This window comes from Belonocnema kinseyi, chromosome 4 (assembly GCF_010883055.1).
Source record: "Belonocnema kinseyi isolate 2016_QV_RU_SX_M_011 chromosome 4, B_treatae_v1, whole genome shotgun sequence".
Lineage (NCBI taxonomy): Eukaryota > Metazoa > Arthropoda > Insecta > Hymenoptera > Cynipidae > Belonocnema > Belonocnema kinseyi.
In genome coordinates this window covers 72874135-72900133 of record NC_046660.1, presented here as the reverse complement: position 1 = coordinate 72900133, position 25999 = coordinate 72874135, and the positions used below count along the sequence as shown (strand labels likewise).

General features: G+C 28.8%; 1 protein-coding gene across 3 annotated transcripts in view; it reads right to left on the bottom strand.

Moving 5' to 3' along the window:
* LOC117171503 (chondroitin sulfate proteoglycan 4) overlaps nucleotides 1–20778 on the bottom strand; it is a 128407-nt gene extending 107629 nt beyond the window's left edge. The window contains exons 1-2 of one of the 3 annotated variants that reach the window (XM_033358870.1): nucleotides 20719–20778; nucleotides 2687–3477 (exon numbers count right to left, since the gene is read on the bottom strand). In XM_033358870.1, coding sequence (XP_033214761.1) covers nucleotides 2687–2768 — 82 coding nt within the window. In that variant the 5' untranslated portion in view covers nucleotides 2769–3477; nucleotides 20719–20778. Of the gene's footprint in view, nucleotides 1–2686; nucleotides 3478–20461; nucleotides 20554–20718 lie in introns of those variants that run through there. The other 2 variants (XM_033358871.1, XM_033358872.1) reach the window with 2 other exon arrangements.
* Between the last annotated feature and the right edge of the window lie 5221 nt (nucleotides 20779–25999).

The window sequence follows — 25999 nt, the reverse complement described above, 5'->3', positions numbered from 1 at the left end:
GATCAAATATCGAGTTCATCAATAACGTCGATTAATTAAAAATCAGCTTCAATTTGGTTTCCATGACTTGATAAATTCGAGCAAAATGTTTTAACATAAAATGACTAATAAAACGGAATATGGCAAATATGGGTAGAAAATCATTGAAATGCAAAAGGGAAATTGCAGAGAATATTTTATGAAATAGCTCTACAACAAGTTATATGATGGTGGAATTGCAAAAAGTGCCATTTTCATTTCACAAAATATGCAATTAATAAAACTTATTACTCAATTTCAAGCGTTTAATTAAAACATAATTTAATATTTTACATATCAATTCGGTTCTGTGTACTTTAAAATAGTATTTTATTAAAAATTCAAATTGAGGAAGTTGAATACAGAAATTTACAAATTTATATATATATATATATAATGGAAAGTTATTTATATAACATTAAAATTACTATAATACTTTTAACTATTTTACATGAAATTATGCATTTATTTCGACATTTAAAAGATTATTATTATTATTACACCATTAAGCCATTTCCCTTTCGGGGTAGGCGTGACTCACTCGGCAGGGGAAAGGAGTAGTGTGTGGATGGGATAGAGATTTTTCAGATTGATCCAGAATTCTCGTGCTATTTATGTAAATAACACGTTCGTTCCGCAACACTGCTCCGACCCAGGTTGCTGATCAATCTCTCTAGCAATCACCCCAAGCGAAGAACCTCACGAAGCCGTTATGTAAGGATCCCCACTTGGGTCCATTAATAGCCAAGGTCTTTGTTTCAGGCGTCGTTCACTCTACTGACACTCTTTTTATTAACTATTTTCCGCCATACTTTCCTGTCCTGGCATACTTCTCTAGCTCTCTAGCTTAAAATTTTCAAATGTATTAATTTATTTTTTAAAAAAAGTTTTCTACTTTAAAAGATAACTCTTGAACAAAATACAGGAATTTTCAACAAAATAATTGAATTTTTAACATAATAGTTGAATATTCAACCTAATAAGACAAGTTATCAATAAAAAAGTGTCATAGTTTATATTTTCATAAAAAAAGAATGAAATTTATACAATAACAAAAAAAAAGAATTTCAAAACAAAAAGACGAATTTCCAAGAAATAAAGATTTTTCACTCAAAAAATAAATAAAAATTTATCTAAATTATTGAACCTTCAAACCAAAAGACAAATATTCTTTACAAAAATGAAATTTAAAAAAAAATATATGACTGTTCAACAAAAAATTAATGTTACACGAAACTGATGCATTTTTACGCAAAAAATGGAAATTTCAAACTAAAAAATAATTTTTTTACAAAAAAACGCGAATTTTTTACTAAAAAATATTAATCTTAAAAATGGAAATGTTTCATTTTCTGTTAAAAAATGAATTCTAAACAAAAAAAAGAAGTAATTTTCTACTAAACAGTTTATTTTTTAACTAGGTATAAGCCTTCAATAAAAAAATTCCCAATGTAGCTTAACTTTGACCCAAGTAGTTGAATTTTAAATAAAAAAAGATTAATTTATATCAAGATAATTAAACTTTTAACCAACGTGATAAATTTTTAATTTAAAATATAAATCTTTAACAAAAAAATTAATTTCTTAACAAAGCCATTCAACCAAATGTTTTAAACAAATTAGTTGAATTATCAAGCAAAAAATAACGATTTTTAAAGAAAAAGTCTCATTTTCATACAAAAAATGAAATTTTTTTCATAACAGATGAAGTTTTAAATCAAAAAGATAAATTTTCAAAAAAATAGTTGAATTTTCTGTTGAAAAAGATTTTAGTCGAGTTTTAAAGATAAAACTATGAATTTTTCAACAAGAAATAACTTTTACCAAAAAAGTTCAATTTTCAATCTCAGAAGACGAATTTTTAACCAAAAATGATGACTTTTTAACAAAATTGTTGAATTCTTCAGAAAATAATTGCATTTTTATAAAAAATATGAAATTTATCTTAAAGCAAAAGAGTTTTTCAATACAAAAAAAAGTTGAGTTTTCTCCCAAAAAAAAGATTCCAGTTAACTCAGTAACATCAAGCATTGAATTTTTGTAATAAAAAAATAAGTTTCTACGAAAAAAATTGAATTTTCAATCCAAAAAGACGAACTTTTTCAACCAAAAAGCATGAATTTTTAAAAATATAGTAAAATTCTCTACCAAATAGTCGCATTTTTATCAAAAAAAGATTCAATTTCTGCTAAAGCAGGTGAACTTTAAAACAAAAAAGACAAACTTTCAAAGAAAGAGTTGAATTTTCAACCGAAAAGTTAACGAAGAATGTAAATTTTCTATTAATTAAAATAAATTCTGAGATTCTCATAAATTCTCAGAATAACCGGCTCAGAACTCTAGTCCTTTTGGATTAAGAAATCATCTTCTATGGTACAAAAGTTTTCTTCCTTGTTTGAAATACATCAATAGATTTTAAATTGTTTTCTCTCGTCTACAAAAGATTCTACGTTAAAAAGGTTACAGAAAGAATTTTTCCCATGCATTTCTGAATCACCCTGTTGTATATACAGTAGTTCAAAACGCATCTAAACTCTACTAAACTCTGTTTCTTTTTTTGCTAAACCTTGCAAGAAAATAAAAAAAGCCTGTCGGGCAAAGGGCAAAAACGCTAACATTCTTAAGCTATGCGTGTGCTATACTATATACTATATAGCATAAACCTTACCTTTTTCATATGTTTGGCAGTAACCCAAGAGGGAGGCCGTGAGTGCTAAGAACATTAACAGTCCCATGTCGTTGGGAAACATTAGGGCTCCTTCTCTATATCAGAACTCTTCCTTCCCTCCGTGAACCAAAAAGTTTTTAAGATAAACGACTGTTCCACTGAACGATCTTTCCACTTGTTATTGATCCTTTTTATCACTGCTACGCTCTTCCTTCGGGAATCACTTGATCACTTTCACACAAAGGAACCACAAATAAAAGCATCTTCACCCTCGGAGCCAGAACAACCATTATTTTACAATTCTCTTTTTTAAATCCTTTTTTAAAATCTTTTGTAATTTGATTTCAGTAAATGTTAACGAATCATGTCCTTTCGATTAAATTCAGCACATACGGGCAACGATCGACTGTTTGCCTGTCCATTGCAATTTCACAGTCGCAGGCATGAATTTCATTCAGACTCTGTAACACGAATTTAATGGCTCGTATAAAAATGGAAATATACGGAGACTCATTTTGATCTTTCTTGTGTAAAATCGTGTAAAATCGCGCTTCAGAGGCTCACAAATTAAAGATAAATTTATCACAAGCGAGTGAATCTTTCACTAATTTTATGGGAGTTCAGGTCGAGGAACTAGTAATGCATTTCCCAATGCGATCTTTGAAACTTTTTATTACACTCACGATGGAACATTTTTCGAAGCACTTTCGGTAATGTTCCGAGACTAGGGGTCGATGCTTCCTGAACATTGTACCACACAATCCTATATTTTCCTTTAAATCGACCAGATTCTGTAATAAAAATAAAAATTTATGTTTTAAAAACAGGGAGGTCGTTTAAATCGAGCAAAAATATTTACGGCCATTATCTGGCTTTTTCTCGGCTTACAAAATTTGTTCACGGTCTTTTAATTAAAAAAATAAATTTTAAAAATTCAGGCCTGTCACACTGTCACTTTTTGTGAAGAAAAAGAGAACTTTAGTTACTTTCATCCATCTCATTTTATATTTTATATATAAACAACAAATTTCAATTATTCTATGTATGAAATCTATGGCAATCTATGGTGTGAAGATGCTTTTTAAAATCAGACTTCAAACTTTTTCTCCTATTCTCGTCTTTCCCCCTATTTTAAAGAATTCCTTTTTTCGCATATATATATTTTAAAGAAATTTGTCCTTTTTTTGTTTAAATTCGAACTGCAATTATAGAACTCAGTAAGAAAATCCTACTATCTTTGGTTAAAAGTCAATGCCTTTTCGTTGCAGTCCACTCTTATATTTTTGGTTCAGAATTCAACTTTTTTGGGGTAAAAATTTTATTATTCTGTTGTATATTTAATTATTTTATTGAAAAATTAATTATTTTGTTGAAAAGTTACAGTTTGTGTTGAGGATTTAATTGTTTCCTTTAACGCTCAACTTCTTAAATAGAAAATTAATTTTTGGGGGGGAAGACAGTCATCTCTTTTGGTTGAAAATTACCTTTTTTGTTGAAGATTTAACAGGCTTTAAAAAATAAATCTTTTTGGCATGACAGTTTAACTAGCTGGTTAAAAATGGACCTATTTTTGGTTGCAGTTTAATTTTTTGTCATCAAAATTTCGACCATTCAATTGAAAATTCAAATATTTGACCTAAAATTCAACCTTTTTGTTGAAAATTCATCTCTTTTGCATTAAAGTTCAACTATTTGGTTCTAAATGCAACTGCTTGGCTGAAAATTAATATTTTTTGAATGCAACTATTTGCTTGGTAATACTGCATCTGTAATGCTTACAAATTATTTTTCTTAAGATTTATACTTTCGGGATTAAAAGTTTTAAATCCTTAACATCTTTAGATAGAAATTTATCTCTTTTGGTAGAAAATTCATATTTTTGGTTTTTGAAAATTCGTCTCTTTCCTGGTAAAAATGTAATCTTTTTAAATAAAAATGCAACTGTTTAGTTGAAAATTAATAATCTGTCCAATTGATGATTCAATTATTTTGTTACAAATTAATTTTTTTATTGAAAATCCATCATTTTGATTGAAAATACATCACTGGTTGAAAACTGAGCTATTTAATTACTAATTATTTTGTTGTTGTTTTGTTGTTTTAGTTGCAGATTCAACTGTTTGGTTAAATACTCTTTTTTTAATTTAAAATTGTGTATTACATTTTCAGTCGAGAATATTTATATTTTTTAGGTTGAAAATTCAACTATGTGGTTGAAAGTTCAACTACTTTTTTAAAAACCAATTTTTTTGGTTGATTTTGACTTTCTTTTTGGCATGAAAAGATCCAAAGGATGTCTTAAAGACGTCAAATCATATGACATAGAGGTACATTCTAAGGACGTCTTTAGGAAGTCCCGGTGCCCACTGGGTAATTTCTTTGTTGGAAAATTGACCTATTTTGTTTGATATTCTCCTTTTTTGCAATTAATAATTTTAACTGGGAATTTAACTATTTAATTTTTGGTTGAAAGTTGATCTTTGTCAGTACAAAATTCAAAGTTTTAGATAAAAATTAATTTCGTTGATAATTCGTTTTTTCATCATAAATTAATATTGGACTTAGAAGCATTTTAGGCTGTTTGGTACGAATGATTGAAATATTAATTACCTCAATTTATAATTTTCTAGTTAGCCGATAAATGAAATGTTTAATAAAGTCGAAATGGTAGAATCTGTGGCAGCCCTTTACATTTGAGAAGGAATAACTAATCTTTTGCAGAATCAATTAAAAATTAGGATATCTTTAAGGTAAAAATTGCCAAAATGCAAATGCTGTTTTTCAGGGTGGCTATTATGAGCAAGGAAAAAAGTTCCTGTTTTCCCGTTTATTAAAAATGTTTCATGGTCATTGAAATTAAAAGTAATCTTGAAACTGAAATATTTGGTTTGAAGTAATTCTAACTGAACGGCAAATGAAAGCACTCAACGTGTAACTCTTTTCAATTTTAAACATTTTAAATTGAAAGATGAACCATTTTTGATTCAGAAATATTTAATTAAAACGCTCAAAAATTTACAAGTATAAAATGAAAGCTCTTATCAAGGTCTAATTGAATAATTTGTAATCAAATGCCATCGAACTGCCAAAGTTTAAAGTAATTGACGTGCAAAAATCAGATCTCTGAAGAAAATTGTTTTTCTATAATTTGAAGAAGAAAAGTAATATTATTGATGTTATATCAGTTGAAAAACATTAATGTTAATACAAAATTTAGATTTTTCAGTGAACATTTATTTTCATAATGTTTTTTGCAAATTATTTTTTTTCTTCATATCGCTACTTAACATTTTTTTTAAATGGTTCAATTTCAAAAAGCAATGGCTTATTTTCTCGGTAAAAACGTTATCTACATCTCTACTGTTACCAATGTTGAAAATAAACTTTCCTATGACTGAAATCGATAAAACAATTATTTTAAAGAAATAACTATATTTGAAGATTATTCACTAATTTTTACCATTTAAAACAATGATTTCAAACAGTATTTTCTTTAATTGGTAAGAAACGACAGGAAAAACATTCAGTTACATCTATTATTATTAAAATTATTAAAATTAGTATTTTTGTTATGTTTAAATTTTTGTTATAAAAACAAGGTTTTATTTACATTAAAACATGACTGACAATATCATTTCAGTTCTTAAAATGAAAAATGAACGTTTTTTCAGAGAGCTAATTTTTGACACAACTATTTTAAACTTTTAAAAATTGAGCAGTTTAAACATTGCTGGTTAAAAATATAAATCCACGCTATTGTTTTCAATGTTCTGAATTACAATTAATCCTCTATTTCGACTCACATCAATAAAAATGTTAAAAATAAAACATGTTTCTCTTCCAATTCAGTACAGAATTGAAAATAAAAAGTTCTCTCCTTTCAGTTAAATGTTAAAAATACTGAATTGAACCCTTGTTCAATTAATAAATCTGTTAAAAAGAAAAAATGGCTTCTTCAAATTCATTAATGAAATTAATAATCGAAATTCCCTCCTTTAAAACTTTGTACGAATGTTCAAAACGAAAGCGTGCTCTGTTTTAGCTTAGAAAAAAGTTGAAATTCAAAATTTTCTATATTCTAACTACAATAAAAAACTGAAAAATAAAAATATAAAAAAATGATAAAAACAAAAGGGGCTTCTTCTAGTCGTTAAAAAATTAAAAAACACCAAAATTTCCTCTCTTTCAGCCCAGTAAAGATGTTATAAAAAAACAAATTATACTTTTTTTAATTCATGAAACATTGAAAACCAAAATTTCCTTCTTTCTAACTCGATAAAAAACTTTAAAGTGGAAAAAGGTTCCACTACAAATTCCGAAAAAATTACAATCAAAATTTCATCCCTTACAAGTAAATACAAGTCTAAAAATCAAAGAAATGTCCCTGTTATTCAAATTAAATTAAAAATCGAATTACCCTCTCTATCAACTCAATAACATTTTTAAAAATAAAAAATTATCCTGTTCCAATTCAGGAAAAAATTGAAAATAAAAAGGCCGATCTTCCATCCAACAAAAACACCAAGAAGAAAAGTGGCCTCTTCCAATACAAAAAAACTAAGCCAAATTTCGTCTCTTCTAACTGTATCAAAATTTTTAAAATAGAAAACCTTCCCCGTTTCAACTCATAAAATATTGAAAACAAAAATGTCCATGATAACGATACAATACAAATTTTTAAAGAAAATCCTCTCTTCCATTTTAGAAAAAATTAAAGATACAAAATGCTTCGGTTAAATTCAATGAAAAATTTAAAAAGAAAAAATCGCCTCGTCCAATTCAGAAAAAAATATATAAAATTGCACCTCTTCGACATCGATAAAAAAGATAAATTAAGGGTCTCTTAAAATTCAGAAAAAATTGAAAACCAAAATTTTCTCCCTTCCGGCTTAATAGGAATGTTAAACTTTATCATTTTTCCAGCTTATAATATATTGAAAACCAAAATTTTCTTTTTGTCAACAAAATAACAATCCTAACATTTTAAACTGCCTCTCTTTCATTTCAACAAAAGTGATGAACTAAAATTTCCTCGTTTTGAATTTTTTTTCAAATATAAGAAATACAAAATTTGCTTGTCTTCAATTAAATAAAATGGAAATACCAAAAATCACACTCCTTTCCTTGTAAATTATAATTGAGAAATTCGAAACAACTTAAAACTTTTTTTACCCAGAAGTTTCAAATTCAAATGCTTTTAATTTTTAATTGTACAAGTCTTCAAACATGAATTTTAACATTCTTTAAATTTAAATCTAACCTTTAAGAATGAAGAGCTAAAATGGCAAATTTTGAAAGTAACAAGTTTCAAAATTACACATTGTAAGTTGAATGATTTTATAATTGAAAAAGTTAAAATAAAATTCAATTCAAATTGCATTATATCGCGTAATATGAAATTTGTGATGCATCGAGTAATTGGATAGATTGTCTTTCTAAAAATTTGTAAAATTCCTTGCAAAAAATAAATTTACGGTAATTTCTCTGATTTTTGCGGTCTTAAAAGATTACCGGTCATTTCCGGGTACAATGGCTACTATAAAAAAATTCTGTGGTGCTATAAATCTATAGGACGAATTATTTTCTTTCTCTGCATTTGTCTCCAGAGGGTTAAATTTTTTGTATTTTATTTTATTTAGTACTTTGTCTAATAAAAACACTGTTCTCTAGTGAATTTACCCACGGTCTTCACTGCCCATGTTAAACATGCAAATACTCTACGCAAGGTTTACACAGGCAAATTTAAGTTGAAGGTGAGAGCGAGGATAAAGTAAGCCAAGAAGACGAAATTAAAAACTGTGAATCTAACTGTGGTACTTTATTGTTTAATAAGAATGTACGAAAATTGTGTGTGTGGAAGTAATTGCAAGAACCAGAGATAAGATGATGAAAGATGAATGAATCGGGTAAAGGGGATCCTTCAAAAAATTGTTCGCTTTTAGTTCAATATTAAAATATTGGCTAACAAAGGAGGAAATATGCTATTGTTATTTAAATTTCTAAAATAGGACTATGAGCTACTTTGCCTGCGGAATTAAAATTAGTGAGAGTATGATGTAATTCATAATTACATGTCATTATGAAATTAATTAAAACGATTACAGAAGTAGGTATCTGACTAGAAGCTAAAATTTGAAAATTTGAAGAGGACCAAATTGAAGAACATATTTTTTTCCGTTTATAATTAGATTCCTTCAAACCTTTTCGAGCAGTACTTAACTCAATATTTCATTCAAATTTACTTCTACTAAAGTGAAATCATTAAATTTCATGTTTGTGATTTTTCACGAAATCTGCGAAGTACATAGCAAACTCTATTGGACACGAAAAATGTTTTTTTCTCGAGATATATACATTGTGTGTAAAACTTTGCTGGCTAAATCTAATATTTTTCAGAATTTTATAAAAATCAAAACTTACAAAAATATCCAAATAGCCACACATAAGCTTATAATCATTTTTGCAAAAAAGCCCAGTGTAGTTTTTTGTGGAAAAAGTTTTTCGAAAAGTTATTCGAAGTTTCAAATTTAACTCAACGGACTTCAACTTAAAAACTTGTTTAATCTGAATGCTTAAAAAGCCAATAATTTTCAATTGAAGAAAGTGGGACAAATTTAAAAATGTGAAGTATAATCAATTTTGAAAAATTAGGATAAATCTTAAGAAATATTGAATATGGAAAAATCTCGGAAGGCAATGCAACAAGGTCGACTTGAAAACTATTAAGTTATTTTACTATGTTAAACTTTTAAAACTGACCTTTTTTAAATCTAACATTTCTATTATTTAAAAAAGTCAATTTGATTACTGATAATTTATTTTTTAATATTTACAATTTTATTATTGAGAGCCTGAGAATTGAAAGAATTATCAATTTAAAAAATAGAGAATTAAACAAGTTACAATATTTTTTTCTGTGAAGGCTTATTTAACTGCAATGGAATTTGAAATTTGAAAGGGTCACATAGGATACATAGGTTATATGTTACATAACGTGATAAGCTACATGCGTTTGAAAATTTCTACTAATTGACAACTATATATAAATACAAGAAGTGGAATAGATACAGGAAAGTGCGATACGAAATTCAAAAGTTATACTTTAATTAATAATATTCCGAATATTATTAAATATTCTCCTCTCAAAGTTTAAGATTTTTTGTGATACTTTGAAGGCACTTGCGCATTTTATTACTTGTTTAGGGCTTCGTACGAAACCCTTATAATCTCGTGCCAGGGAATGAGAAATTAAGGAATGAGAAAGATTCCTATCCTCGAACCTTTTCTTCCGATTTTCTTCGAGAGTGGCGCAAGTTGTTGAAGCTCTTGGCATTTCGAATTTAGAGAGGAAATAAAAGTTTTATCTTACATTCTTTTTCTTTTTGATAACAGTTGTAAAAAATGAGAAAAAGGAAGAAAATTTGGTTATTTAGACTCCTGAAGCTTTTCTTTTAGCCCAATTTTTTTCGGGGATAATTCAAATTGAAGCTCTTGGCATGTAGAATTCTACATGCCAAGAAATATAAAAAACGATAAAATTATAAATAATAATATTAATAAAAATTATAGTATAAATAATTGTTCAAAAATATGAAAAATTAGAGAAATTTGGTTATTAAGACCCCTATGGTCCAATTTTCTTCAGGAATTGCTCAAATTGAAACTTTTGGCATGTACAATTGAGATAAATAAAATTTGTTATATCACATTTTTCAACTTTTATACCAGTGGTTGAAATATAAGAAAAATTTGGTTCTTTAGGCCTCTATGCTGGCAGCTTTTCTTTTAGGTCGATTTTTTTGGGGATGACTCAAATTGACAAAAAGAAAAAATGTCTATCTTTATTTTTTTTATACTTATGCTGGAAACTTTTTTTTATTCTGATTTCTTGTGGGGATCACACAAATTGAAGATCTTAACATGTAGAATCAAGATAAGAAATACATTTTGCTATGTTGCATTTTTATTTTTTAATATCAGTGGTTTTTAAAATAAGCAAAAATGAGGAAAATTTGTTTTCTTAGAATTCTAGTCTAGAATCTTTTCTTTTAGTTCGATTTTTCTTCTTAGATAGTTTAACTTGAAGCTGTTCACATGTAGAGTTCAGATAAGAAATACAATTTGCTATGTTATGTTTTTATTTTCCATATCAGTGATTTAAAAATAAGCAAAAATCAGGAAAATTTGTGTTCTTAGACCCCTACTTTAGAAGCTCTTCTTTTAATCGGATTTTTTCGAGGATGGTTAAAATTAAAGCTTTTGGTATGTAAAATTGAATTGAAAAATCCATTTTGCTATGATACATTTTTATTTTTTAATATCAGTGGTTTTAAAAATAAACAAACATAAGGAAAATTTGTTTTCTTAGAACCCTAGCCTAGAATCTTTTCTTTTAGTTCGATTTTTCTTCGGTAATGGTTTTAATTTAAGATCACGGCATGTATAATTGAGATAAGAAACAAAACTTTGCTGGATTAATTTTTTATTTTTTAGTACAGTGGTTAAAAACCAAAAGGCAAAAAAAAATTGCGAAAATTCGCTTATTTATGTCTCTATGCTGGAAGCTTTTCTTTCAGTAGAATTTTCTTCGTGAATGGCACAAATTGAAGCTCTTGACATGTAGAATTGATATAAAAAATAAAATTTTCTTTCTTTCTTCTTTATTTTTTATATCAATGATTAAAGAATAAGAAAAATGAGAAAAATTTCATTAATTTAAACCTCTATGCTAGAAGCTTTGCTTTTAGTATGACTTTTTTTCGGAGTTTGCTTAAAATAAAGCTTTTAGCATGTAAGATTCAGATAAAGAATAAAGTTTGTTGTATAAGGTTTTTTTTTGTTATCAGTGGTTAAATATAAGAAAAATCAAGAAAACTATGCAACAAACATTTCATTTATTTGATTTTCTTCCGGGATGACTCAAATTGTAGCAAGCAGAATTGAGGTAAAAAAAATCGTTATGTTAGATTTTTATTTCTTTTAATATCATTGGTTGAAAAATAAGACAAATGAGAAAAAGTTGATTCTTTCGACTCCTATGTTGGAAGATTTTCTTTCAGTGCTATTTTCTTTGGGAATAGTAGCTCAAACTGACAATGGACGCTCTTGGCATGTGGAATTGACATTAGAAATAAAATTTCCTGTGTTACATTTTAATTATTTCATATCAGTGAGTGAGAAATAAGATAAATGAGGAAAATTTGACTAACTTTTTGTTTCTATTTTAAGCATCTTCGAGAAAAAGAAATATTTTCTAAACATTTTCTCCAACTTTATTAGTTCCAAAAAATTATTTATTACAAGTATTACAGGTATTACAAGTTTATTTAACATCTGTATATATGAAATTGTTTCGTTTAATTGAATTCTCTGTAGGTTGGATAAATTCTTGCTAGGTAAATATATAACTTAAGCTGAATTTGATTTGATATATGCAAAAGTAAAAATACTAAAATATTCAGGAAATTGTAGGCAATTAAATTTGAACAAGCAGTTAGGTGAATTATGAATAATTGAGGAGTGGTAGAATATAATTACTTTCGTCAACTGTTGCCGTGGATTCTAGAGCAAATATCATATCTAATAAGTTTTCTCCGCGAGTTGACCTCAAGGGAGGAACGCGAATAAAACGAGCCCAATTTCTAACCAACGCTAACGATCCCCCGGGAACTCTCTCCTAGATGACTTGTTTCCAAGGGACGAAGATATACTGAGTACAAATGTTGAAATTACACGTTATTACTCACACTTTACTTTCGAGGACATAAATAAACATACAATCATCTTTTTTCCTTTTTTGCCACATATATTTCATCATAAAATTATATTTTCAGTCTCATTAAATAAAAATGATGCATTAATTATATTATTTGCCTGCGACAAATGGTCCAAATAGGCTTTCAGAAAATGATCAAATTCAATTCACTACCATGCTTGAAGGAATAGGTAGGTTCAGAAACTTAATTTCTCATTTAATGTTTATTTCGTTCAAAAGAGAGGCCTAATTAACATTTTAATAAGTCCCTTGAATATTTCTAAATACCATCAAATACTACGCACCTTAGATTATTTATGCAAATGTTAGTTAGCCCATGTTTTGAAAATGTTCCAAATGAAACAGTTTTAGATTAGGTCAACAAATTTTTAATTGAGGACAATTCGCATAGAATTAATATCATTTTTCACCCTTCAAAATGGATAAAATTTAAATTATAAACCTTGACGCATCCGAACTTCATTTAAAACTAAAAGGAGTTTTATTCAGCAAGAATTTTGATATTAAAACTTTTTTATATTCAAACCGACGCTTACAATTTCAGACATTTTATGTAAATTTAAATCATCTGAAAATTAATTTTACTTGAAAAATTATACAAAGGACTGGAAAGAAATTTTTTATTTCGTTTTAAATGAAAAATACCCAACTTTTTATTTTTGCATTTGAATCGTTTCATTTTTAACACTTCATTTAGAATTATTATTTATTCTTGAAATTTTCCAATTAAATATATAACTTTTTGAAATTGTCAACTCAAAATTAGGTAATTTCAAGATATTACATTGAAAATTAAAAATTAAAAAAAAAGAATATAAAACAGATTGCTATTTATATGATCATAATGCTTGAAATTGTATAATTTTAAGCCATTTAATTCGATATTATTTTTTTGTAACATTTTTAAATGAAAATAAATTAATTTTCAATTCCTGGTTATCATATTTTTACATTTTTAGGGCATTAATTGAGAAATTATTATCCTAGCTATTTATTATTTTTATATTTTGAAGAAATAAAAAGCAGAACATTTTGTACGTTTAAAATTAAAATACAGGAATTTACGTTATTCAAATTTAAAATTGTCAATTTTAAAACTGTGGAAAATTAAAAAGAAGTCATTTGAAATATTCAAATCTAAAATTATGAAATTTAAAAATGCTTATCAATGCTATCAATATCAAATGTCGAAATTTGGAAAGATTTAGTAGTGAAATTGTCTCAAAATTGATAATATTTTAATTTGAAACTACAAAATTTAAAATTTGGAAATTGAAAACCTTGACAAATTAAGAAAATAAAATTTTTTATTTTAAGTTTCTGAATTAAAAAAAAACCCATTTAATTTCAAGACCTCAGAAATCGAGCCTTTTATAATTGCGACTTCAAAACTATAATTTAGAATTGAATCTATAGAGAGTTTGGAGAGGATAAATAAATCATTAATAAGTAGTATGTCATGTAGTATGAAGAGACATTAAACGTGCGTAGACAGATTTTTTTGCTAAAAAAATGTAATTTCTCTCAAGAAAAGATCACTGTCATTTTTGCTGTTCAAAATGATAGAACGACTAAAAAATTCATAAAAATATAATTTCCGAACCAGAAAATACCTGAATAATAAAATTCCCGAATAATTTAATTCCTGAACAGTTTATGATATTACCGAATGGGAAAATTCCGGACAGTTTATAATATTACCAAATCTGAAAATTCCTGAATAATAGAATTTTGTTTAAATAACAAAAATGTTCAGTTGAAATATAATTATAATTGTAATAATTTAATTAATTTTTAAAATAAAAAATGTGAATTATTTAGATTCATGAATTTTATAATTAGGAATTTTTTAATTCGGATATTACACAATTAAAGGCAATTTTCTGTTGGGAATTTTGTTATTCGGGAATTTTCAAATTCAGTAATATTATAAACTGCCAGTAATTTCTTTATTCGAGAATTGTCCTATCCAGTAATATTATAAACTGTTCAGGAATTTTAAAACTCCCTAAATTTGTTCTTCGAAAATTTTATTTTTTAGGAATTTGATTATTCGGCAATTTTTCAATTGAGGAATTTTACAATTTCGAAATTTTTATTTTTCAGAATTTTTTATTCGCCTCGAGTTTTAAATATTGTCAACCTTTAAAGTTTGATTATTCTAAAAATATTAAAAATTATATAATTTTAAAATTCATTAAAAAATTTAAGTATTCTTAAATTAGGGAAATTAAAAAAATAAAAATCAAATAATAATATTACAATTTAGGCAACAAAGAATAGTTTGGATCTGCGTAAGGCGAACCATTAAATAAAATAATAAAATTTTTTTATTTTATTCAAAATATTAAGCCGATTTGGATCGCTGGTAGGTTTTCAAACCGTTTTGAAGACCTTTTTCATCAATTGAAAACGAGACTCGTCTAAAGGGACGTTTGATCAATCCCTGCATTTAATCACGTACACAGCATCGAAGTCAATTTCCTTTGAGTCGATTTTCCCAAACTCACAGAGGAACGTTTACATCCTTGAATAAATAGTCTATTTAGAAACTAATTATTCCTAGAATCTTCCCCTGCTTGTATATTATTTTTAAGCTCCCATTGAATTTAAGTTAACACTAATTTTGCAACTTGAATCAAATTCTTAATTTTCATTTCATTAGGGGATCGTTCAGAAAACGTCACGGTCTTTTGAAAAAATTTCCAAATCTCCCCATCTTCGGCACAGATCATACACAAAGCATCTACCGCTTGTGGCGACCTTCACAAATACGAACAACCCCCCCCCCCCCCCCCCCCCCCCCCCCCACCACTTTAGCCCCATTTAAATAAAACTTTTTCCTTCGATTTAATCTGAGAAAGGAATCAAATAAAACAAAAAAAGAATTCTCAGAACAGGTGCAATAGGATAGTTTTGATCGAAAACAGGGTTTTAAGAATTAAAAAAATAGCTGAATTTACGACCAAAAGGATTAACTTTCTATAAAAAAGATGAATTTTCAATTGAAGAGTTGAGTTTTCAAGATAAAAAACGAACTTTCATGAAAGCATCTAACGTAAAAACCCTGAAAAATGAATTTTCAACCATAACAGATAATTTTTCAAATAAATAGTTTAACTGTTAAGGCGAAAAGATCAATTTTTTATAAAAGTGTGCATTTTTCAACTAAGAAAGATGATTATTCATTAAAGGGACAAAAGGACGCATTTTCTACGAAATCCTTGAATTTTCGAAAAAGATATGACGAACAAAATCGCTGAAGTTTTAACCTACACTCTTGACAAAAAAAGATGAATTCGAACAAAAAAATGTTAGTTTCAAATAAAACAACATTCGAATTTATCGAAGTAAGATGAATTCTTAAAGAAAAATGTAATAGTTGATATTTCAAATAAAAAATATTTTTATTTTAAATAAGAAACAGTATTAATTCAACCAAAAAATACAAATTTTTACCAAAAAATCTACCAAAAAACTGCACTATAAACCAAAAAGATAAAATTTCTGCCAATAGCTATGCATTTTCAAAGAAAAAAGATTTTTCATACAAGAAAGAAGAAAAAATCAAACAAATTGTCGAAATTTCAAGCCCAAGGCGAATTCTCCACAGAACAGTTAAATTTTCTATGCGAGCATATTAATTTTAAACAAAAATGTTTATTTTCAAACAAAAAGTTGAATTTTCTACTCCAGAATAATACAATTCTCAGCCTAAAAAAACAATTTTTTGTTCGCAAAATACTTGAATTTTAGGCCAAAATAGATTAATTGTTAAACAAATAGTTTAATTTTTCAGAAAAAGTTAATTGTTCTTACAAAAGTTCCCTTTTTCTCGTTTTTTCCCTTAAACGTAAAGTGAAAAATTATGTAATACAAACCAATAAGAAAATCATACCTATAACATTTTTGGTTTAGAATTCATCTCTTTTGCTTAGAAATTCTAATATATATTTAATCAAAAATTTAATTGTTTTATTAAGTTAGATTTTCCATCGAATAGATTATTTTTGGACCTTCTCAGATAAATATTCAAACCAAACTGACGAATTTTCAACAAAAAAGTTGAATTTTCAACCAAAAAGGTTAATTTACTACCAAAAATATTGTTTTTTAACGAAATACATTAGTTTCCAATCAAACAGTTTAATAACACAAAAAAATAATTTTCAACAAAGAAAGGTTTTTTAGTTAAAAAAGAAAAATTCAGTCGAATTGTTGAATTTTGAAGCACAAAAAAGAATGCTCTACAAAAACAGTTGTATTTTTCACCAAATAATTAAACTTTCTACCAAAATACTTGAATTTTCGAAAATATTAATTTATTTTCTTCCAATAAGAAACAATAAATCAAGAAAATATATATAAGATATATAAGATATATCTTTAAAAAAATTATTTATTAACAAAGTATTTCAGCAAGAAATTAAATTTTTTACCTAAAAAGTATATTATTTTTCAACGAAATACATCAATTTATAAACAAATAATGAACTTAAAAACAAATTTGTATCCTGTAAAAAGTTCAAATTTCTATCAATGGAGGTAAATTTTCAAAAAGAAAGTTTTTCATGCAAGAAATAAAAAAAAGTCAACCAAATTGTTGTTTTTTAATCAAGAAAGTTAATTTTCAGTCTAATATTTGAATTTCCTGCCAAAGTAATAGAACCTATAAAGAAAAAAAAAGAACGAAATATTTCAATCTGCAACCAAATAGTCGAATTTTTAACCAAAAGCGATGAATTGTGAACGAAGAATAAGATATAAGACTAATCAACTGAAAAAAAAAACTTTTGACGAATTATAGTTGGATTATCTTATTGGGATCCAATTATTACTTTCGCACTTAGGTGAAAAAACGATACGTTTCTTAAAAACAGGGAAAAAGAGATTCTTTAAAAAGGAGGAAAATAGAGAAATATGTATGAAGTCTATGTTTAGATACTTTAATTGCAAAATAAAATACTTATTTTCATTTTTTCAATAATTTTGTATTCACATTTATATTTTCCATGTGCGATGTGATACTTTGCTTTAAACCCTAGGTGACAAATCGACACAAAACCGCCCCCTCCCTCCCTCCTTCTGACAGTGTAACGTAATTTTTGAAGGAGCCCCAGTGATATAATTGGAATTCACGAGCTTCAATATGAGAATAGGGACGACAAATATAGAAAAATAGAGGCAGCTGTGAAAGACACGAAAATTCCTCGTCTTTCGCTATCTTACGTTCCATTTTGATAAGACTTCAAGGCACTAAAGTTTTCAATCGTAAAATCCCATCCTACGTGGTCTCCAATAATCGATTAGAACTTCTCATTCGATGTTATTTGACGTCTCAAACAGAAATAAAACAAACAATTTAATGACTTTTCAAAACACGCCTTCATTTCGTCTTTTATAGTCTAAACTTTTCTCAATAAACCGAACTACAAACTGACTAAGTGATGCGTAAAATTTCAGGATTTCTGGTTGCAAAATATAATTCAGTTGATTTTTGGAGTCTAAATTTCAATTGCCAGATGCAGAAAACAAATGAATAAATTTATACATGAAATCTTTTTTTAAATATTTCAAATTTCTTGAAAATAGTTCGGGTTAAGCTATTTTACGTAACAATAGTTATTTGAATTTTTGTATCACTATAGTTATGGTTCAGGTTTGTTAAGAATAAAATAATTTAAGAACATTTTAGTTTATAAATATAATTACGGAAATTCAAACGAATTCGAAAGCAGAATTCCCAGAACACGAATGCAATCTCAGTGGGAAATGGGTGGATTATACGCGCCTAAATTTGCATCCGTAGGCTGTGACCGTTCATCTAACCAGTGAGGATTCGCGGACCCGTGTAATGGCTCACGTAGGCAAACCCTTGCGCGCGGTTGAAATTTAACCCAACCACCCCCTGGCTACACTGCAACAATTCTGGTTTCCTAACTTCTGGGGGCAAACAAGGGGCGAAAAGCAAGCTTTAAACAAATAAAAACAAGACTCAGACACGGAAAGAAAAATCACGGAGTTCGTTCTGTTTCGGATATCCTAAAAAATTCTACATTGTTACAGTTCCACTCTAGGAATGCCCCCTGATTTTGAAATTCAGGGCACTTTTTATAAAAATAAAATAAAATCGCGGAAGAAAGAATCAATATCAACTGGTGTCTCCGAAACATTATACAGCGTAAACAACACTTTTTAAAGTGATTCAATGGTACTTTGGAAAAGCTTTGATATCCTAGGACTTCATCACATTTTGTGTAGAAATAAAATGTTTACTCTTATTTTTGGTTTAGCCGATGAAATAATCATTGAACTTGTTTAGTTTAATATCAATATCCATAAATATTGGACCTAACAATATTTGAAGAGGCATGGAAATTGGATCTAATAAAAACAAATATTTTCATCTCCTTGAATTCCCCAATACATTATTTTTCATCATCTCGAAAATCTCGCACTGTTATCAACATTGGTCAAGCATTTCTTCAAACGGATACCTGCTCCACCCAACTTTTTCATGCTTTCCAATCCATGTGAAGGCATCCAATGCCAACAAAAGCAACCATCCAGATTCTATATAGTCAGAAAAATAATAACTCTTCTTGCCATTCGGAAATACGGGTCTTGAAATACATTTTTTATTGTAGATGGGATATCCATTTTCTTATAAATCACCTGCTTCAAGGACACTAGCAACATATTTTCGATGAATATTGATTGACAATATCATCGATATTGCATTTAATGATACTTAAGATTTCAATTATTGCGAAAATTTATCAAAAGATTGTCCTGTATCTCATTCTCAAAAATCTCTAATTTTCAAAAGTCTTCTGTTCAATTATATTATTGACATAGAATAAAGAAATAGGAAAAGCTTGCAAAACAGTGGACTTATTTAAAATCTTAAAAAGTATATATCTATTCCAGCCAGCGTTTTTTATCCGCTGTTCTTTTCACATCCATAAAAATCTTTAGATACAACCTTTGGCTAAAAATATTCTTTTGTTCTCGTACTTTTCCTATTCATTGCTATATCGCTGTAGAAAGTATAAAATAACCTATTGTCGAAGTAAGCAACAAAAACCACTTTTGTTTCTCTTTAGCAATATGGATATATAACACATATTATATATTTCTACTCTACAGGTGTGAATACGTCTATAAAAGTTAATATTCGCTAATTGAAAAATACTTACAACAAATACCAATCACAACTCTATCTAATAAAAACACATCCTCTGACACTATTTGGATATTCAACAATAGATAATTTCTCATTTAGCTGGATAGCTTTCTCGAAGTTTAGTAACCATTTTTTTTTGTTTATTTATAAACCTTAGTTTAAACTCATCAGAGTACAGTACTATCTAAAAGTGAAATCAATCATCTTAATCCTATCCAGAAAATCTTAAACAGATCATACTCCACCCCATCCTTAAGAATCTTTGATAAAAATTTGTATCAGCATTTCCGAAAGCTGCCACCTATTCTAACTAACTTTTCTCAAGAGTAACTTAAGATGCACTCAATGTCACAATAAAAAAGCACACTAATGTCACAGATTAACATCGAAGAAGAATGGATATTACGAATTTAGGACATCTAGGACCTTAATCAATGAGACATTAATCTAGATAGGATCTAGCTAGATGGCTCATTCCTATCAATTATTTTCTTTCTCTATCAACATTAAGTTAAGCTTATCAGATAACACTTACCACATTACCATCACAACCCTATCTAAGGAAACCAATCCTCCCTATCCTATCAATCATTCACCAACAGATAATCCGCATCCTGAATACACCCTCACTTTGATCAAAATTGGTTCAAGGATTTTCGAAAGCTAATACACATTCCTCCCAATTTTCTTCCAAAGCCACTATTTATTTCCTAATCCTATGCCATGTCCGCCCTCCTCGGTTTCCTTCTGATCAGAACATTCTCGGTGCGGATTCAAGCACATGGGGTGAAATCCCAGATATTTGAAACTCAACTCTTTGAAAAGAGACTCTTTTTCTCCTCACTTGGTGGATCAGTCTATACTCTATATGAATACGTTGAAAGCACGTGATTATATCGCGCGTTATCGACCGTGTCGGACCGGCTTTCCTTTGCTAGGAGAGACAGCCAGAAGGGCAGCACGCGACCATGCGGATCATCAGGGTCCAGGACACCTAGAGCGGGTTTGGAATTTTGATTTTCTCTATTTCTTCTAGGTTAATTTTAAAAAAAAATTTTCTATCGTAGGCACCGTTTCACTGTCTTTGGTCCAAGCACAGGGGCTTAACTCGCGATTCGAGAGCTCACAATAGCTCCTCGACTTTCGTCTGCCGCACGGCTACTGAATCTTTGGGGTAGACAGGGAGGCTGCGCGCAGGACTGTACCCGGCAACTCCTCGCTCCCCAGGTCCCCGGTCACCCTCTCTTCACCGACAATCACCATACAACCTACACATATCTCCTCTCTTTTACTCTTTTACTCCTTGACTCTCTTTTACTCTCTTTTACTCTAGTTTCTCTCTTTTCCTAGATTTTTCCTCTTACTCCATCATACTGTCAGTTTTCTCTTCCCCTCTTGTATTTCATGGGGTGCACACATTTTACTTTAGTTATTTATTTTATTTGCACACTGTGCCTTCTATACAGTTGGCGTTTTATATGCACCGCCCTTTTCATTCGAGAGGGCTAATATCGCAGCGATTCATGTTTTTTTTATGATCGAGATGAGAGGATGTGTCAAACCATGAGAACCCATAATGGGTCAATTAAAAACAATGTTACGCTGTTTTGAAAACTTTTTTCACTCATCTCCTTTTTCGTAAAAGGTCACTCAGCAACGTTTGAACCTCCAGGTTGGTGTCACAATTTCGGCCCCCCTCCCCGCCCCCATGAGGTCAACATGTAGTCTTTGGTTTCATTTGATAAATACACAAGATAAAAACATAATTTTTGAACAGATTTTGCAACCAAAAATGCTATCAAAGCAGGGGAAATAGGGTAATTCTTAACGAAAATGTTAGAATAAATTCTTTTAAATAAAGTTAATGCCTAGCTACAATATTGATTTCAATATGAATCACTTAAGATTTTAGGTCGAAATATATTGTACTTGTAACAAAATAGTCGAATTTTCAAGCAAAAAGGATTAATTTTCTTCCAAGTAGTTGAAATTTCAATCGAAATCTATAAAGTTTTAATCAAACGAGACGAACTTTTAACAAAATAATATTTATAATAATTTTCAACCAATAAAGACGAATTTTCAACCAAATTTTCGATTCCTTAAATAAAAAGTAATTAACTTCAAGAAAGACTTTTTAACATAATTGTTCAATGTTTAACAAAATAATTGTGTTATTAACAAAATAGTTGAATTTGTAACCACATAGCTAAATTTAGAGAAAAAATCATTATTTGCATCTATATTTAAAAAAGCACATACTCAAAAAGTACAATTGTATGACAAAGTTGCACAAAAAGGCTTAAAAAGAAGTGTTTAACAAAAAAAATTTCAATTATTTTTTTTAATATTCAGTATTCTACTTGAAAATTCATTTTCTTATGAAAATTGAACGATTTTGTTCAAACTAATTTTTTTTTAACATTAACTTTGTCAATTAAGAATTTGTTTTTTAATTGAAAATTGAAGTATTCCATTTACGCTTGAAAATGGATGTTTTTTATTCAAAGATCCGACTGACTAGTTAAGAGTTAAACTATTTTGTTAAAAACTCATCTTTTTTGGTTGAAATTTTTTAATTTAAATAAAAATCTTTTTTAGCTGTAAATTCAATTATACTCGGTCGAAATTTCATCTACTTTATTGTAAATTCGTCTTTATTTATAGAAAAAATCTTATTAAACATTTATCTTGCTGGTTAAATTTAACTCTCATTTAAAAAACATTAAAAATTCTTTTTAGTTAAAATATTGTATTTTTGATTGAGAATTTATTTTTTTTGTTTGAAAATTGTATTAACTGATTAAAAGTTAAATTTCTGCCTTAAAATTTCATTTTTACATTTTCATCCGAGATGGTATTAGATTTGCGTAAAACGTGCCCCCCCCCCCCCCCCCCCCAGTTTTTGTCGAATGTTCACGTTTTGAGTTCCCTTGAATCCGAAAAACAGATTTTTATGAACGTGTCTGTATGTCTGAATGTATGTATGTATGTCTGCCTGTCTGTGGGCAACTTGTGAAAAAATTATTGTATTAGATTGGCCTTTGGTAACTCTTTTAGTGTTCTAAACTAAAGATCAAGTTCGTTAGCCAGCCAATTTAAATTAAAAAAGTGAGCGCATTTTGAATATTTTTGAGACAACTTTTTTCAAAATTCAAAAATTGTCTGTACGGATATTCATAGCATTGAAAAAGAAGAACAATTTATCCTAATGACTTTTTCACAAAACTAAAACTTACCAGAGATATAGCTTTTTTAAATGATTTTTAAATGCCCTACAAGATTATCATAACGACTTCTTAAATTTTCTTGCAGAATCGAAAATTCCAATTTTGACAGCATAAAAAATAATGGAAAATCCAAAAATTATATTTTTCAGCCAAACTATGAAAAATACGGTAAAAGGTGAGTAGACAAAAATTTTGAATTTGAAAACGATTTACAAATTTGTTACAAATCACTTTTTTATAGGATGCGTAGTTTGTGCTTTAATCGTGAAAAATATCATTAACAGTCAAAAAAGATCTGCCCGCTGCGTGGGTACACTCTCATCACAGCTTTTGTATTTTTATTTCTTTTTCGTCTCATGAGGGGGAATTTAAAAAATTAAAATTTTTAATGTTTTTAATGCTATTTTTTACGATTCAAACCAAAAAAGGAACTATCAAAAAATTATTCATGGCACATTAATTTATTTTTACGTTCTTATCAGGTAAGATATTAGATTTGTATAAAATTTGACTCACCCGGTTTTTATCAAATGTTCACGTTTTGAGACCCCTTTTGGTGGCGTTTTCCGGGCACAATAAAAGGGTCTTATGGCGTCAAAGTGAAAAGTTATTCCGTAGAAATTATTCCTTGAAATATTCCTTAAGAGCTAGCTATACTTTAAATCACAAAAAGTTTATAATAAGTACTTCTTTTTCCATTTTTTCGAAAACTGAGCTTTTTCCATTTAAAACCCCATGTTGATATCAAAAGCAGGCTAGACGTTGGAGAAAAATTGCGGATTTTCTTTTTTTGAAAAACGAACAAAAATGGTGGTGGTCGATTACCAAAAATCGAAATTTTACTGGTATAAATTTGGTAGGCAAGTTTTCCTTAAAGAACCAAATGAAACCATTTTTTTAAATCGCTATTAATGGATCATGAAAGGGAATCAAAGATTTCTCAATAGATCATTCGAATTGATTCGAAAAATGCGAACTATCACATGGAACACAGTACTATTGTATTCCTATTAACAACCAAGTTTTTCTCATAGAAGCAAAGCAAAAATGCACTTCTTTTAAACTTATGAACGCAAAAAACTACTTTTAATTGGCCAATTTAGATCATAATATTACCAGATCAGGGTATCAATCGGGTCTGCATTTTGTCAAAATTTCATGATCAGAGCTCTTTTTTCTTTTCAATTATGGTAACAAAAAAAATGTGGAGTAGAATTGTTAATTTACATCGTCCAAAACTTCCCCCTATGAGGAAGCAATATAAAAATTAATATTATAGTTCACTATAGTACGGTTTTGAAAGAATTTGACTTTTTTTTTATTTTTAAAATTGTTGACTCGCTCGCGGGCGAACATAAAAAAATTTATGAATATCAATTAATGTAACGCGAAAAATATAAATATAAAAATATAAAAAAATACGACCGACGGGTCGTGTAAAATCAGATGGTATTTTCGGGTCAGATTATTCCGGGCTTCGGAAAGCGCGGTGTTGTTATGATCGCGCGATGGTCGACAGTGGTGTGGTCGTCATACTATGGCCGACGGTAGAGTGGAATGGTTGTTGGGTGCCCTATGCGTATAGGGCGAATTGATCGTGTGGGGGCCGACAGTGGTGTGGTAATCATGACACGGAATGGACGACGGTATAGTGTTATGTTCGTGGGGTACCCAACGGGAAAAAGTGATCTCGCGGGACCGACAGTAGTTTGTTGGTCGTACCGTGTACGACGGTATAGTACAGGGCTCACCACTTTCAGCAGGTGCTGAGTGAGGCGTCAAGTGTAAGACTGACAGAAAGTTTTTCTGTCATTTTTTTTTTTCAAGGAATCGTGCGAAGGGTACGGTCATGGTAAATTAGGCCTCGCCGTCGTTCACACCGGGAGGTCTGAACTATTGTACTCGAATTTAAGATACTTTCTAATTCCAATTTTATTTTAAATTTATTAAAAAAATTCATTGTTGCTCCAAATTAAACCTCAAATTAAAGTTTTAAAAAGAAAGAGAAGTTTGCAAAAATTTGTATTTTTTAATTTTTTCGGTTTTCCTTTGTTTTATACAAACTTTAAATAAAGATTAAAAATCATTTACCTAAGTTTCTGAAAATCAATTTTTGTTGGTTTTATTGAAACGTATTAATACTTGTAAATGAAGATTATAAACTCTACTTCAAGTTGTAGAATTTGACAATTGTGCATTACAATTTTTTTTACTATTTCTTTCATGTAATAATGAAATATGTCACATTTTTAACAAAGAATATTGTTCTTTTTTGTAATTATTAAAAACTGATAATAAAATATGCTAATTGCTTAAGTCAAATATTTCAAACATTATATTAACTTTATTTTCTTATTAATTTATAACTACTCATTGCTCTCTAAATAATAATAAGCAACATGATCATAGTATAGCTTATTTCAATACATATTGCTCAAAGAAGTTTGAAAGATATCACGTAAACATTTCATAATTATATATTGCTTTAATTTTGGGAACTATATGAATATAAATAAATAAAACGTTCATATTTATTTCCATATTATATTTCATTTGTGGAAGGATATAATGACCGTGAAGGACTAGAAACTAGTCGAACGACAAGATTAATTAGGGCCTATTTAACCTAGTTTCTAGACTCTAGACTGACAATGTCAGCCTTTTTAACCAAAGACTGCCGTTTGTTTAGCCCTGGTATGGGGTGAAGTGATCGTGTGGGAGCTGACTGTGGTGTGGTGATCGTGCCATTAGAGGGCTTCCATAAACCACGTGGCCCAATTTTTTCCACTTTTTGACTCCCCCTCCCCCCATGTGGTCCACCGTGGCATTATCGCCCCCCCCCTCTCAGGGTTCTACGTGGTTTTTTTCTATTTCTTGTAAAACGAAAATAAAACAAAAAATTATGAGTGGTAGCAACCACGCAAGTGTTTGCAGTCAGAATTTTCTTGCCTCGATTCGTTAACTAATGTAAACAAAAAAAAAGACTTGGGAAAGGGGCACTCGGTTTGATTCGCAGGGATAAAATTTAGGACTCCGCACGATATTTCAAAAAATAAGTAAGCTATGTGCTTTATTATTATTTTTTTTTTTACACTTGAATATAAAACCACTTGGCTCGGACG